Here is a 14,626-nt window from a genome sequence, read left to right as displayed (position 1 = left end):
GATGATAGCATAAAACACACATTATTAAAACAAGTTACCACGTTGTCATAACACTATCATCTTTCACCTACTCGGATCTCCCTCCATAGTCCCACTCTCCTCTTTCTTACCTCTAACTACAACAAAGCATCGTTCTCAGAGTTCAGATCCGTCGAGTACATTTGAGATACAGCATTTTCTGAATGATTTTGATATTGGCTCTACAGAGCCCTAGAGATATATTCGTAAACGCAACTGACACCCCCGTAGCCAGCTTTGAAGCATTAACCCATTTGATGCAGCCGGTTGGGGTTCCTTCGTTCTAGGTTCAAATCCAGTTGGCGGCACAGTGGTAATCGGCTGAAGTTGTTTTTCTGTAGTTTTTCACCTTCAAGGTGCGAATGTGAGTTCATTTGAAAATATCTTTCCTCAGAGAGCGGGCAGACCTTCAACATGATACTTACATAATATGAAAAATCAAGCATTTGCCATCTTTACTTCAAAACATAGAAACAGATGGTAACACCAGTATAACACAAAAGAAGCGTAACTCTGACAACATTAATACGTTAGGGTCACGCATATATACATACACACCACCCGTTCCTGCATTTAATCGATTCGTTAGAAATTTTGGAATGTGTACAAGGTGCATTTACTGTTAAGAAGTGAGCCAGTCTGTGTACAGTTTAGTTTCCTCACACGGATCTTCAAATGCATTGTTGATGCGTACGTCCAAGGGGTAACCCAGATTGGTGCAGCAGTAAACTATGTGAGCTATAGACGATAGACGCTGCAATTATATCGTCTATAGCTTTATGTTTTTAATAAAAAAAAAAAAGAAAAGACGCAATGAAACCTAAGTTCTCGCATGTAGGACGACCTAAGATTTAAACCATGAATTGGCAAGGGAGCCGGGATGACAAATGTTTGAGAACCACTATGATAAAGGAATAGATTTTGTTGATTTGGTACAACTTTTGGATAACGGAACACCCTTGGGAACGGAAATTTTGTCCGCTAACGGGGAAGTGCCCGTTAATCGGTAGGAAAATACATTGAAGCCCATTGACGTAATTCAAAAAAGTGTCCGTTAACGGGAGGTGTTGGTCATGGGAGGTATTGGTTTTCTAGGAGTTTTTTAATCTTTTTTTCCACACCTCGAAACTTTCAGAATGAGAGACTTACGTATATTTTAACATTTATTTCTTCCCTTTATTTTTATGAACAGTTCTTTGTTCTTCTTGTTTCGAGTCCTCTTGCGGAAGTACCTCAGAGTCAAGTTCCCGGAAGATAATTTACACAATCGCGTTTGGAAAAAAATAAATAAAGCAAGGAAGAAAAATAAACAAACAGGAAGATGCAGATTTTGGTAGGGAGGCCCATTCCTCAAGGGCGTTCTTGGAAATAACGCAAGTTGCGTGATTTACAGCACTTGGTTTTCGAACGTGCGTGAGTTCGTGTACTTTCCAGGTTCCATCGCCTGCCATCAGCTTATGCACACTTATAAAACCTCTTTATGTATGCATGTACGAGCCAGGTAAAAAGTGGCTTCGGCCCAGGAATAACAGTCGGTAGTGGATTTCTGGGAAGCGGGAGAAAAAGGGCGGGAGAGTACAGCGTGCCCTCTCTCCCTCTGCAGCGCCCGATGTTGCAGTTTCACGCAATTATGCCAACCACGTGAAATGTGAACTCGCAACGAAATCTAGGGCGTTGGGTGTTTGGAATCGATATAAATTCCGGCTGTCAATATATATATCACGTGAGCTCCTGGAAACAATATCTCTTTCTTAGGCTTGTATGAGCCAACCAATTATTTATTCATCTGCGTTTCCATCGCCTGCGCCGTCAGACGTATAATTTGCTTCTCTTTTGTCTTTAGGGATGTTTTTGCAAAACAAAAAAAAAAAAAATTCTCTGCATCTGGTTCGAAAATCGATCGTGTTGTCGCTTGTCGGAAGAGAGAAATAAAAAGATCTAGAGGGATCATTATAAGAGAACTAGAACATGTAAATGAACTCTTTGTAGCTTGTACTCTGATTGATTATCGGCAAGGTAGACCCTTTGTACCCTGAACCTGATTGATCTTGGGGAAAAGTTAGACCCTTTGTGTTCTGAGCCTAATTGGCCATATGAGAATCAGACTCTTTGTACTCAGAGCCTGATTGATTATAGGCGAATGAGAACCTTTGTACTGTAAGCCTAATTAATCATGGGTAAGGGAGACCCTTTGAACTCTGAGTCTGATTGATCATGGACAAGTTTAAACGCATAATTTCGGGACCTCAAATTTGAACAATCTACATTCAACGATTATACAGGGTGTCTTGTGAAAGACACCAATCAACCGTCGGTCGTAGAGGTATATCCAATTTAAAAAATGCTCGAAAGGCATTCAAAAATTACCCTGCACCAGTGTTGAGAGTGAAAATACAGTGCGTAACAAAATAAAAAAAATCTATAATTTTATACGGTCCCTTTGTGTTCCAACTTCCAATTAGAAAGTTTCTGCCCTGTCTCTCCTGATACCAAAAAAAAAAAATCCCGCGTTTCTAAGTGCAATATTCACTGAGATATTTCAATTCAAAAAACGGACGAAATTTGGGAAAGAACAGCGTTAAATGCGGAAAAACCGCTTTACGCGCATGCATTTAACGCTGTTCTTTCCCAAATTTCGGCTATAAAGCTTTTGAATTCAAATATCTCAGTGCGCTTAGGAACTTGCACTCAGAAATAAGGCAAATATTGCACTTAGAAGCAAGGAATTTTTTTTTCTTGGCATCAGGAGAGACAGGGCAACAACTTCCTGTTGGAAGTCAGAGCACAGAGGGACCGTAAATAAAATATAGATTTTTTATTTTGTTACGCATGTATTTTCACTCAAAACTGGCGCAGGGTAATTTTTGAACGCCTGTTGAGCATTTTTAAAATTTGAATCATATCTCTACGACGGACGGGTGATGAGGTAAAGGTCGTGTTAGCACTTACAAGACACCCTGTATAACGAAATATATTTTATGCGGAGTTGTGGGGTTCTCTCAAGTTTGCTTTGCCTAGGGCTCCCTGAAATCAATGTCTCTGTTTTTACTTATTGCTATGGTAACCATACATCCCGTATTTCCCGGGACCGTCCCGATTTTTGCTGTATTTCTGGCTGTCCAACTTTTTTGGCAACATGTCCGGGTTTTTCACTTATTTTCAACGAAGCCATTTTGACTTTTTATTCCAATCAACGATTAAAATTATCTTTCCAACTCAGAAATTACATTACGATACAATTATGACAACAAAAAAGAACATTTATCTCGCACATTTGTCTGTTTTTTTTTTTATGATTCACTGCAATTTGAAGTGGTGCTTCATTTCCCGCGATTGGCGACTTTTCTGTGATTTCAGTACGAATTGGAGACTGCTTACTTTTGGTATCACTTTTGGCAATAATTGGAAATGTCCCGTATTTTCCCTTATTTCAAAGCTCAATAGCTCAGTTTCCTGTATTTTTCTCGAGCAAATATGGCCAGCCTACTTATTACACTGTACTCCGTAAAGTGAAAAAGATAAATAATAAGTAAACATCTGTTCTAAATCTTTATGTACGTATTCAGTCTACATATGCACATATTCGACTATGAATACAAATATTCGCAATCGTTAATGGTGGATAATAAAGATTTATAAAAAAATAAAGGTACTTTCTCTTGAGTCAGCAAATGTGTGAATGTATATAAAAATTTCCTTTTTTCCTTTCTATTCAGAAAACTCGTGACCGAAGTCTTTCGTATGTTTAATATTCATTTTATTTTTCCACATGGGCGTGAACCATTATAATATTTCAACATTGAATAGTTAGAGATTGCCAAGATTGAAGGCAACCCACATTCAAGGACACATCGGAAATAATCAGAAGCCTATTCTCAATTATATTTTTCAAGCTCATACTTTTACCGATTGAAGCACATCAGAACTGTGTAATTTTTTTCGTCCTTTTCATATTTATTGTTTTATATTGCCGTGATAATGTTATACAGTGAAACCTCGATATAAAGATACTCTGTGGACCAAGAAAAAGTATCGTTGTAGAGGGATAATCGTTATATAGAGTATCATTGCAGCGAGATGTCACAGTACATCATTGTAAACAATAAAATGAAGCTGCATAAAAACATCAAAATGTATATTATTGCCTGTGCAGGGGTACACAACCTTTTCAGATATGCGGTATTTCGCCCTCTCGCGGGCCCGAAATTTATGCATGAAGAGTAACTACATGACCCGTATTTTATGGGATAATCCCGCAATTTCGTCCAAATTTTTTATAAAATGTCCCTTTATATCTCCTATTTTTTCAACAAAGCTTAGTAGAATTTTCGGAAGAATTAAAATTATTTTCATAACATAAATTAAGTAATGATATTTATGACTCCATATAATTAAAAAAATATATTCATATAAATATAATCACCTCACATATTTGTCAAAAATATACGTTTTTTGGTGTGTGAATTACATTTTGACTAGCAGTACCCATCACTATCCGCGAGCGGCAATTTTATCGGTAGTTGACAACTTTACTTGCCTTTGACAATTTTTTCAGCTGTATTGACAACTTTAATTGACTTTGAATTTATTTTTGATTGTGACTGGCCCTCAACGAATTTCTTGACAACTTCACTTGTCCTTAACCAACTTTTTGGCATTAAATGGTAACGCTACTCGCCTTCAATAACTTTTCCGGTTGTAATTGGCAAATTTACTTGTCTTTGAGAAAATTTTCGGCTATAAATAGCAACTTTATTTCCATTTGACAATTTTTTCGGCTATAAATGGCAACTTTACTTGCTTTGACAACTGTTTTTTTTTTTTTGGGGGGGGGGGATATCCCGTATTTTTATGAAAGAAATATAGTTAGCCTAGTTATTTTTTTACCGTATTGTTTGTATTGATACTTTTGCACCGAACAGCTTTTGCTCACAGGCCTGGTGGAATTCCTTGCCTGCCCGGAAGTTGTGCACCCCCCTACATTATATTGTTATATACCACTGTGTAAAAGAGTGGGAAAAAGTGGCTAAAGTGTAAGGCTGGGAAAATCGATTAAAATTTTTAATTGGTTAATCAAAAAATTTTAATCGATTAATTGAATTTCAATTGAATATTTTCAAATGATAATCATTTATCGCAAACGTAATATCGGTAACTGTGTAACATTAATTAATGCTATAAAAATAATTCTATTCGTTTCACGCACCTATCCTCTTTATGGATGTAAACAAATATGCCTACTATAGAAACAGATTAAGAACCACTTGGAGCTATTTAATTAATATGATGAACACATTTGTCATATCCTGGAAGTTTTATCTTGTCGTTTGTTTTGAATCAGTTATTTTAGGTCAGACACTGATTTCGAAACTAATTTCGATTTTCATACTGTTAGTTTTTTCCCATGAAATTTATGTCAAATGGTACTGGTGGGGAAGGGCAGCTGATATAGAGATAGACGGCCTTTCCTCAGCCCAAGATATCAAGAAAACTGATATTTTCTGGATATTATGCTGAGGTGAACTCAGAAAGAAAGGTCATCTTGTCTCCTCCGGGACTCGAAAATAGGCCTCTTGCATACCGGCCAAAGCATGGTTGTTTGAAGCCCTGATTTCCTTATTTCACGCATTATGAGGCGTGAGGCGCTGAAGCAGAACCATTAGTAGCCTTTCTTAGCTTCAGGAAATGGCCCTCAGGTAGGACGGTAGAAAGAAAGAGAGAGAGAGAGCCAGCAGGCTTTTTCTCAGCCCAAGATATGAGGGAAACATATCTTCTAGATCTTATGCTGAGGTGAACTTGAAAAGAAAAATATATCATGCGGTCTCCGACGAGATTCGAACCCTGGCCCTCTTGCATACTGGGCATGCTACCATTTACAAAACCGGAGACACTGCCCTACCTTTCTTATTTCACGCATTGTGGATTGAGACGCTGAAGTAGGGTTGGGTAGGATCACTGATGTTTCCTGGGTAAGAAAAGTGCTGTTTACTTGTGGAGACAATAAATTTTTGGTCTTGTCTTCTAAAAACTTCCATGAAGCTCGATTTGAACCTGAAATCATTCTTAGTTCTCGTTAAATTTATTTCCCCGCGTTGAAAAATTTGATCAAAGAGTATTGATTCAAATATTTTTAAATATGTTAAAATGATAAATATGTTTATAATGCCAACAAATATGCTATGTATAAAAACATAATTAATGACATCTAATCGGTTTAGTCGAATTTATCAAGTTGAATTATAAACTTTTAACAAAAATTCTAATCGAATTCCGATCGGGTTGATCGAGTCGATTAACTCAACTAAAAATTGTAACTGCGATTAACAATTGATCGATTTACCGAAAATCGGAAAGACCAGCCCTACTAAAAAGTGTTAAGCGGAAGTTCTAAAACACTTTTTTCGTGCATAAAAACATTTTTCTAATCAAGGAAAAATGACGTGGAGATCTTAAAAACATCATCTCGTTTTAAAAAAGACTCTATTACAGTATATATGTGCGACCATAGGCGTACACAGAATTTTCTCGGGGGGGGGGGGGTTTCAGATTTTTTTTCCTTCTGAGGGGGGTTTACTTTTTTTCCTGTAAAATAACACTATAATCTTGGCGGGGGGGGGGGTTAGAACCCTAAACCCCCTCCCCTTGCGTGCGCCAATGTTTAGAGAATGGTAAATTTAAATTTTAGACGGTTTCGCTTACCTAAAACTTGTATCTGGAAACTTTTTTGTGCAGCATTTGATCTTTTTTTTTGAGTCGATGCATACAGATAAATAAAATGGCCCACTCAATGAAAAATGAATGCATAAAATTCGGTATACACGCACGCACACAAACATATATCAAAAATCGATTCGAATTTTTTCCCCAATTTTCTCCGACTATGTGAGCATGAAAAGCTTCACGAAGTTTTCCTTTCCATAGATTTTCTTAAAATCCTTAATTAAGTTGTGCTATCGTTGCAGGCATCGACGGAACATAAAGAGCCATGAGAGAGTACAAGATTTTCTCTCCGATGCTGGAACAACAAGAGCACGCTCTTCTTCATACGCTCTTGCCTTTAGTCGAAGAAGACGAGGACGGAGAACATCGAGATGTTCTCGAAGAGGTCAGTGTGCAGTCTTTCTTAACCTTTTTGCACCCATGAGTCCCATATTTTATTTTCGTGCCGCACGCAGCCACACTCCCACATTGAATTATCCAATGGAGATAGACATGGGTTGTGCCAAAGACGGCTAGTATCTAGGAGGCTTTGGTTGTTATCTGTTTAGAAGAATAAGTCCCCCCCCCCCATCCAGGAGTAAGACCCTTTCCACTTAAACCCACCACGAAATCGATAACCGGAACAACGGGCTATGCCTCGTAGAGGAGGTTTGACAAAGTATCTAGGAAGTATTGGCTATGTCAGACTCCCTTTCAAGCTAGTTCTACCGCTACAGCATTCTAAAAGTGTGATCACATTTTCCCCTACTATATTTAAATTATATTCGGGGGGGGGGGGGTGTTCTGTATAAGCTATGCCCCAGGGCGGCAAGTTGAGAACGGGTGCAAATTCACGATTCCCGTTATTTATTGCCAAAAATAATAAATTAGAACGGGAGAAGAGTGGCAAAATTAAAAAAGCCCGCAGGCGGCAAGCCGTTATGCTTCATTCTCCTCTATTGGTGATTTTTCAAGGATTTCTGGGATATTTCGCAACTTTTCTTGTCTTTGGTGATGTTTCGATGGCCATTGCAGGGATGTGTGACAGGTGCGGTTGTATCAGGTTTCGCACTTCAAAAAAGCCCTGTATTCATGATAATATAGAACTGAATTTTTTTTTTAAATTGCAAAATTAACCATTGTTTTAATGCAAAATACAGGGCTCAGTTGTGAGTGCAGAGGAACTCGGAGCCCGAAATAGAACAGGGAAGCTTCAAATTACCAAAGGCTTTTTATTTTGAATTTACATAGGTGCTGGAATTTTTGTTCATTGGGTTCTAATTTTCGTATTTTTAGGTGATTCCCCCTTCCTCAAAATATATATGATGTCAGCATGTTCCCCCCCCCCCCCCCGTAAGAATGAGGCCCTAGTTTTCCCGGGACGATTCTCATAATTTTCTTTCACGCTATAACGGCTATAAGAAGATCTCAGCCTAGAAATGTGGCTCTAGAATGTGGGGGGGGGGGGGTACAGATAAATACCATAAATATCGTCCTCCCAAAGAATTTCAGTTCCTGGAAATGTCAAGAAGCCCCTGGCCTCGCTATTGTTTTCGAGTCTGGTAAAGGTAGAAGGGTCGTCTTAACCACTTTACGATCAAGCACGAAATATTGCGTCCAATCGCCAGTGAAATAAATTCAAGCAAGTTGTCTCTGTTTTCTTTCCTCTCTCCTCATCATCGAGAAGATTTGTTGTAACCATAGGAAACAAAGTTGTTCCTTTTACCTCCCCTCCGTCTGTTTCTATACGTTGTTATCCTACGTATATTTTTTATACCTATTAGTGATTTTTTCCCACATATGTCGTGTCCTACTGCTATGTATATTAAGAGCAAAATAGAACAGGAAGAGTGAGGGTGAAAAGAGAAATTTACACTTCGTACTTACTGTCATATCTGCTTAACTACTATACTGTTTTCCTTTCCTGTTCTTTCCTTCTCCTTCTTTTCCCTTTTCTAACGTGCTTTTCGGTTAGGACAAATTTACCGGATTTATTGCCGATTGGCCAAATAAATAAATCAAATTATCTAAATAGATATCATCCGAATTTTTTCGCAATATCTTGTAAGCAAAAGGGTTTCCCCGCCATGCAAATTTACATACTCACTCAGGAAAATTTCCGCCAGGTTTTATTTTTGTGAGGTCTCTCTTCTCTTGAGGCCCTCGGGCCGTTCGCGGATCGGCCCGTGCTCTAAGACGGCACTGATTTGCAGCTTTGTCGATCACATTTGACAATGTCCCGTAATTTTCTCGAGACCATATAATATGATCGGAAAAGTCGTCCCAATATTTTTTTCCACCGCCATGAGTATATCTTTGAAACTTTTGAATAGATGGCAGCACTTCCATAATGCAATTTTTGTTACTTAAAGTTAGTTCTTTGGTAAGTGGCAACACCGTTTTTCCCGGACTTTTTCATTGTTTTGTTTACAATGTTTATTTACGTATTATTTGAATTGCTTATTTAGCTCATATATGAATACGGCTTGAATTCGTTAACGCTTAGCATTTCAAACGGGTGAGAATGAAAAATACTGAGGTAACTAGTAATGTTAATCAAGAATATTTATTTTTTAATGTATTTTTTAAGGTTTTACTTTATTCAACGTTTACCTCGTGATTAATTGTAGTAGATGATACTCGATATTTTTTGTTATTTTAAATTCAATCAGTGATGGAGAAACTCAAAGTTGAAATAAAGAAATGGGAGAAAACCTTCGCTGAAGTCCATGGAAAGAAACCTAATTCGGAAGATATCAAAACGGCACCGGACCATGTCAAACTCATGTATAAAGATTACTGGAGGTTGAGGAAAGATGGAGCCACCGACCATCCCGAATCGGAGGAATCGGTGTGGGATACGAAACACAACAAAGGTGTCGATAGCCACAAAGTAAGAAAATTTAGTCCCTTTAACGACAACATCTCAAAGAAGATGATTGAGTATGAACTTTCTACTCAGCCGCTTCGAAGTTTGAAGTCCTCCACCTCAAAGAAGCTGAATTCAGATGCTTCTGTGGTGGCTGATGTTCAGCTGGAGACTCCGTCGGAGGACTTGGGAGTAATCCGCAATGTGCTAAGTTCTTCCTTGGGTCCTGTTGTGGTTGCAAACACTGGAATGGAAGTCTCAAAAACTCTTAAAGCCCATGTGCATCTCAAAAAAGCAAGTGTTTTATCTGGTGTGCTCAGTAACGAGCCGATGAAACTTTCTCAATTCAGTGTTTCGCTTAAGTTCGCAGAGGATGTCGATTCTGAAGTTCGTGGAAAATTCCCATTTTGTTCTAATGAAGGTCAAAAAGACAGTTTTAATCATGAGGTTTCTGGGACAAAGGTTTCTTATGAGTGTCCATCACAGCTTTCAAACTCTCGTGAAGATCAAAATTGTATTTTGGTACGGAACTCTGGAGCTTGTGACAAGAATTCTGAATGTTCGCAAAATGATATAAGAATTAATCATACTGTTTCTAAATCAAGGAAATCATCTCCCGCCATTTCAAATTATCATTCCAGCTTCAATGATGGTAATTCTGCATCAAGTGAAGTTTCAGTTAAAAAGGAACTTAGTAGCGTTTCTCGCGAAAGTATGGAAGAAGATGTCGATGATCCAGAAAATGAGCTATTGAGAAAGACGAAAAAGCAGTTCAAGGGAACTTGCGAAACTAAATTTAAATCATTAAAGAGAAAGATCGCTAGTGGAACGGTTAATGATAATTACGTTCGGGTCAACATAAAAAAGAAAAGGTTTTCGCGTGGGCACCAAGGTCAGTCTTATAAGAAATTCAAGTGGCAAAAATGGAAAAACAAAGCCAAAAACAGTGGGTTCAGAACAAACTCCTCAGCATGTTTTAAATGTGGGAAAACTGGACATTGGGCAAATGCATGTAATTCTGGAAGAAACAGTAAAACTCCTACGTATAAAAGCAATCCAAATTCAAGTGAAATGTCTTTTTCAGATGTTTGTTGTGATGATCAGAGATCTGTTCCACCATTTTATTCCATAGAGACACCAGGAAATATTCCAGAGCCAACTGAAGATGTCCTCAAATGTATGAAAAAATTTGGTTACATTGAGTTTCGCCACAATCAGGATAAAGCAATTATGCGAATCCTGTGTGGTTTGTCGACTCTTCTGATACTTCCAACTGGAGGGGGGAAATCTTTGTGTTATCAGTTACCTGCATACTTATATGCACAGAAAAATGATTGCATTACACTCGTGATATCACCCCTGGTGTCTCTCATGGAAGATCAAGTATCTAGCCTTCCATCTGGTATATCCGCGGTTTGCCTTCACAGCGGAATGACAGAAACTCAGAAAGCAAAATCTTTGGAGACTATAAGTAATAAGAAAGCTCATATTCTGTTTGTATCACCAGAATTTATTGTCTGCGGTCGGAACAACATTCCTACAGATCTTCCTCCCATAGCTTTTGCATGCATTGATGAAGCTCACTGCTTATCGGAATGGTCGCACAATTTCAGGCCATCGTATCTGCAGCTGTGTAAAGCACTCAAGCAGAAACTCCATGTGAATTGCATATTATGCCTAACAGCCACAGCGACGGATGCCACTTCGAGTGACATTGTCAAACATCTTGGTTTGAGGAAAGAAGATAATGCAGTCATAGGCTATACAGCAATCCCCTCAAATCTAAACATCAGCATTTCTTCCGAAAGGTATAAAGATGAAGCCCTCATTGGACTGTTACAAACGGAGCCCTTCTCTAGTTGTTTTTCTATTATAATCTACTGCACCAGGCGAGATGAAACCGAACGCTTAGCTGCCCTGATTCGTACACGCTTACAAACTTTCGCCCCACTGATTGATAAACGGTCAAAAAGTCAGTGCATCGATTGGAGTGCCCAAGCCTACCATGCTGGTCTAACATCAAACAATAGAAAATCAGTGCAGAAGCGTTTCATGTCAGGAAAAGTTCGGGTCGTTGTTGCAACAGTTGCTTTCGGCATGGGTCTCAACAAACCTGACATTAGAGCAGTGATCCATTACAACATGCCCAGAAGCTTCGAAAGTTATGTTCAAGAAATCGGGCGTTCTGGTAGAGATGGAAAAGCATCATACTGCCATGTTTTCTTAGAAGAGGGTATGGATTTAAATGAGCTTCGGCGATACATCTATTCTGATAGTGTTGATAGAATCCAATTAAAACGTCTGCTGCACAAAGTGTTTGACCCCTGCAGAATTTTCAAGGACAAACTCTCAATGTATGAGGAATTGACATCAGTTGAAAGACCGAAAAAGTTCGAGGTTGCATTTCCTGTAAATGGCACGGTTCATTATTTGGATTTGAAAGAAGAAAGCATTTCGACTCTATTGTGTTATCTTGAACTTCATTCAAGCCAGTGGATAGAACTGCTTCTCCCCACATACTCAACTTGCACCGTTCATTGTTATGGTGGTTCCGATCAAATGAAGTCTTTAGTGGAAGAATACAAACCACTTAAAGTAGCCATGGCTATAGACAAACAAATGGACAGGTTCTTGAATGAAAGTGCTCGTTGCCAGTTTAACATTATGGAGGTAGCGAATCTCATGAATTGTGATTCAATCGCTTTGAAGAGAGATCTAAGAAACCTTCAATGGAAAGATAACAAGCGGTCTGGGATTCTCACAGAGTTCTCAGACCTTTCATTTCATATTCTTGTTCGAAATTATGTCTCTGATGCAGAAATGGACACGATTCTAGACTTTCTATATGCTAAATGTCAGAAACGAGAACAATTGGAACTCTATAATTTGAATATGCTTCACGAATCCTTTTGCAAACATTCCTTTTCTTCTTGTCTGTCATGCTATGATGAAAATAATGATGGCAAAGCCAAAAGTGACGCTATAAAAGAGACTGTTAAACTTTATTTCGATAGCAAAGAGATGACAGATAATAAATATATTAATAAAAAATTCATCCACAATGATATACCAGAGAAACTATTGGTAGATATAAAGAAAAATATATGTGAGATCATATGTACTAATCCTGATCAGCGTTTCACTGGAAGAGCAATAGCTCGTATACTACACGGAATAAGTAGTCCTTGTTATCCTGCCGAAGTATGGGGAAGGTTGAGGAAGCATTGGCGGTCTTACCTCAACTGCGATTTCAATGAACTGATTAAGATTGCCAATGACGAACTGAAAAGAATGAAATGATTATTGAAGATAAATTTTTTTTTTCACTATGTCTACAATCTATTTTTATAACTGGACGGCAGGAAACTGCATTACATAAAAGTAAAGTTCTGTGCGATGCATATTGATTAATTAGCGTGTTCTTAAGAAAATGTATCTCACATTTTAATTACAACTTTGTTATTTTTGCCAAAGCTTTTATGTAAAGTTGTCTTGTTGAAATCAGGGTGGTTCTAATATGCACTGGCTCGCTGACCCTGAGCAAGTATACAGTGTTTTGTACTGGGCCCATGATACCGTTAAAATGGCTCTGGTTGAAAGAGAGCAAATGGTTGCTAGTGAGCATGTGAGTGAGTCACTCACTCAATCCCTTACTCATTTATACAGTTACTCGGTAATTTACCCACTCACACTCATTTGATCATTCATACAGTTATTCACTCACTTGCTGACTCTTAATGGCCGTAAATCATTAATTTTTATAATGATCTGCCAGGGATGAGTATAGTCTAAAACTCACTGACTCAGTCACTCACTTGATTATCAGTCATATGGGAACTCACTTTGTCATTCATGCAGTCACTCACTCTGTAATTCATAGGGTCACTCACAGGGGCAGTCTTAGGGCAATGTGACCGGTGCAATTGCACCAGGCGCTGAAACAGGTTACACATACATTACTAGAAAAATAGCTTTAAGATACGTGTTTAAAAAAATAAGTATAAAATATACATGAAAAAAAAAAAACTTAGAGGTTTGAGTGCATATAACATTACGGTTTTTTTCTGAAAAGAAAACAATCAATGGTTGGAAATTCAATTTGATAAGTGCACCTATGTACGTGCAGTACATAGCGATTTTGGTCAGATAAAAATACACACTTCCTCTCTCTTGAGCTCTTTTTGTTTACCCCGGCAGGAGATTTTGGGGGAAGACTCAATTTCTTTCCCTTTTGTTGTGCTGCAAAAAATAAAAATAATAATTGAGGAATTGCCCTCGGCCACCCAATTTTTCTACTAATGAGAGCAAAAGTGTTTTCGTGCATTGTGGGGAGTATTACAGGAATTGAAGGTGTCTTCTGATGTGGGAAAGATTTTGTGCCAGAGGCATTTTATGCCTCTTTTTTCCCAACTTGTATTAGTTGTATTAAAAACGTAGAATCGAATCACTAACACAGTACAGTGTTTTGAAAAAAAAAAAAATGAATAAATATTTTTTAAAAAATGAATGAATTAAAACCTATGACTTTCTGATCATTTTAAATAGAGATCCTGCACTTGGACCTCATTCCTGCCTGTCACACGAAAAGAAACAAAAATGTGCTCTCTCTCTCTCTCACACGAGAAAACCCATGCACTTTGGCGCCCCCAATCACTGACCGAGATGAGAACTGACTCCCAACTCACCAGACTTTCCTATCATTTCAAAAAGGGGCAGCTCTATGGCACAGGGTGTGCCCTAGAAAAGCATCAAATCCTAAGTGAAAGGGCGAAAAATAATTTAAGAAAAGTTATTTGTGCCCCCCTCTAGTAGGAGCGCTAAATCCGACGTAAGAGGGTGAAAGAAATTACAGAAAATGATTTCTGCTCGCATTAGGAGGGGCGTCATATCTGAAGTGGAAACGCAAAAAATAAAAATTAAGAAAACTTATTTGTGCCCTCTCTATAGGAGGGGCGTCAAGTCCGAGGTAAAAGGGCGAAAAAATGGGAAAATTATTTCTGCCCGCTCTATAGGAGGAGTGCCAAAGTAAAAGCAAGGGCG

At 38.3% G+C, this 14,626-nt stretch overlaps 1 protein-coding gene across 4 annotated transcripts in view; it reads left to right on the top strand.

Moving 5' to 3' along the window:
* The window catches only part of LOC149088277 (5'-AMP-activated protein kinase subunit gamma-1-like), a 159,176-nt gene that overhangs the window by 8,451 nt on the left and 136,099 nt on the right, over positions 1 to 14,626 (top strand). The window contains exons 2-3 of one of the 4 annotated variants that reach the window (XM_089246201.1): positions 6,981 to 7,123; positions 9,390 to 13,040. In XM_089246201.1, the coding sequence (XP_089102327.1) occupies positions 9,392 to 12,886 (3,495 nt within the window). In that variant the 5' untranslated portion in view covers positions 6,981 to 7,123; positions 9,390 to 9,391 and the 3' untranslated portion in view covers positions 12,887 to 13,040. Of the gene's footprint in view, positions 1 to 6,980; positions 7,124 to 9,124; positions 9,257 to 9,389; positions 13,041 to 14,626 lie in introns of those variants that run through there. The other 3 variants (XM_089246210.1, XM_089246218.1, XM_089246231.1) reach the window with 3 other exon arrangements.

This window comes from Pholcus phalangioides, unplaced genomic scaffold (assembly GCF_987345545.1).
Source record: "Pholcus phalangioides strain wild (caught in Gottingen) unplaced genomic scaffold, Ppha-v1.0 ptg000003l_1, whole genome shotgun sequence".
NCBI classification, from domain to species: Eukaryota; Metazoa; Arthropoda; class Arachnida; order Araneae; family Pholcidae; genus Pholcus; species Pholcus phalangioides.
Note: the sequence above shows the minus strand (reverse complement) of the source record. Positions and strands in the feature narration are given on the sequence as shown.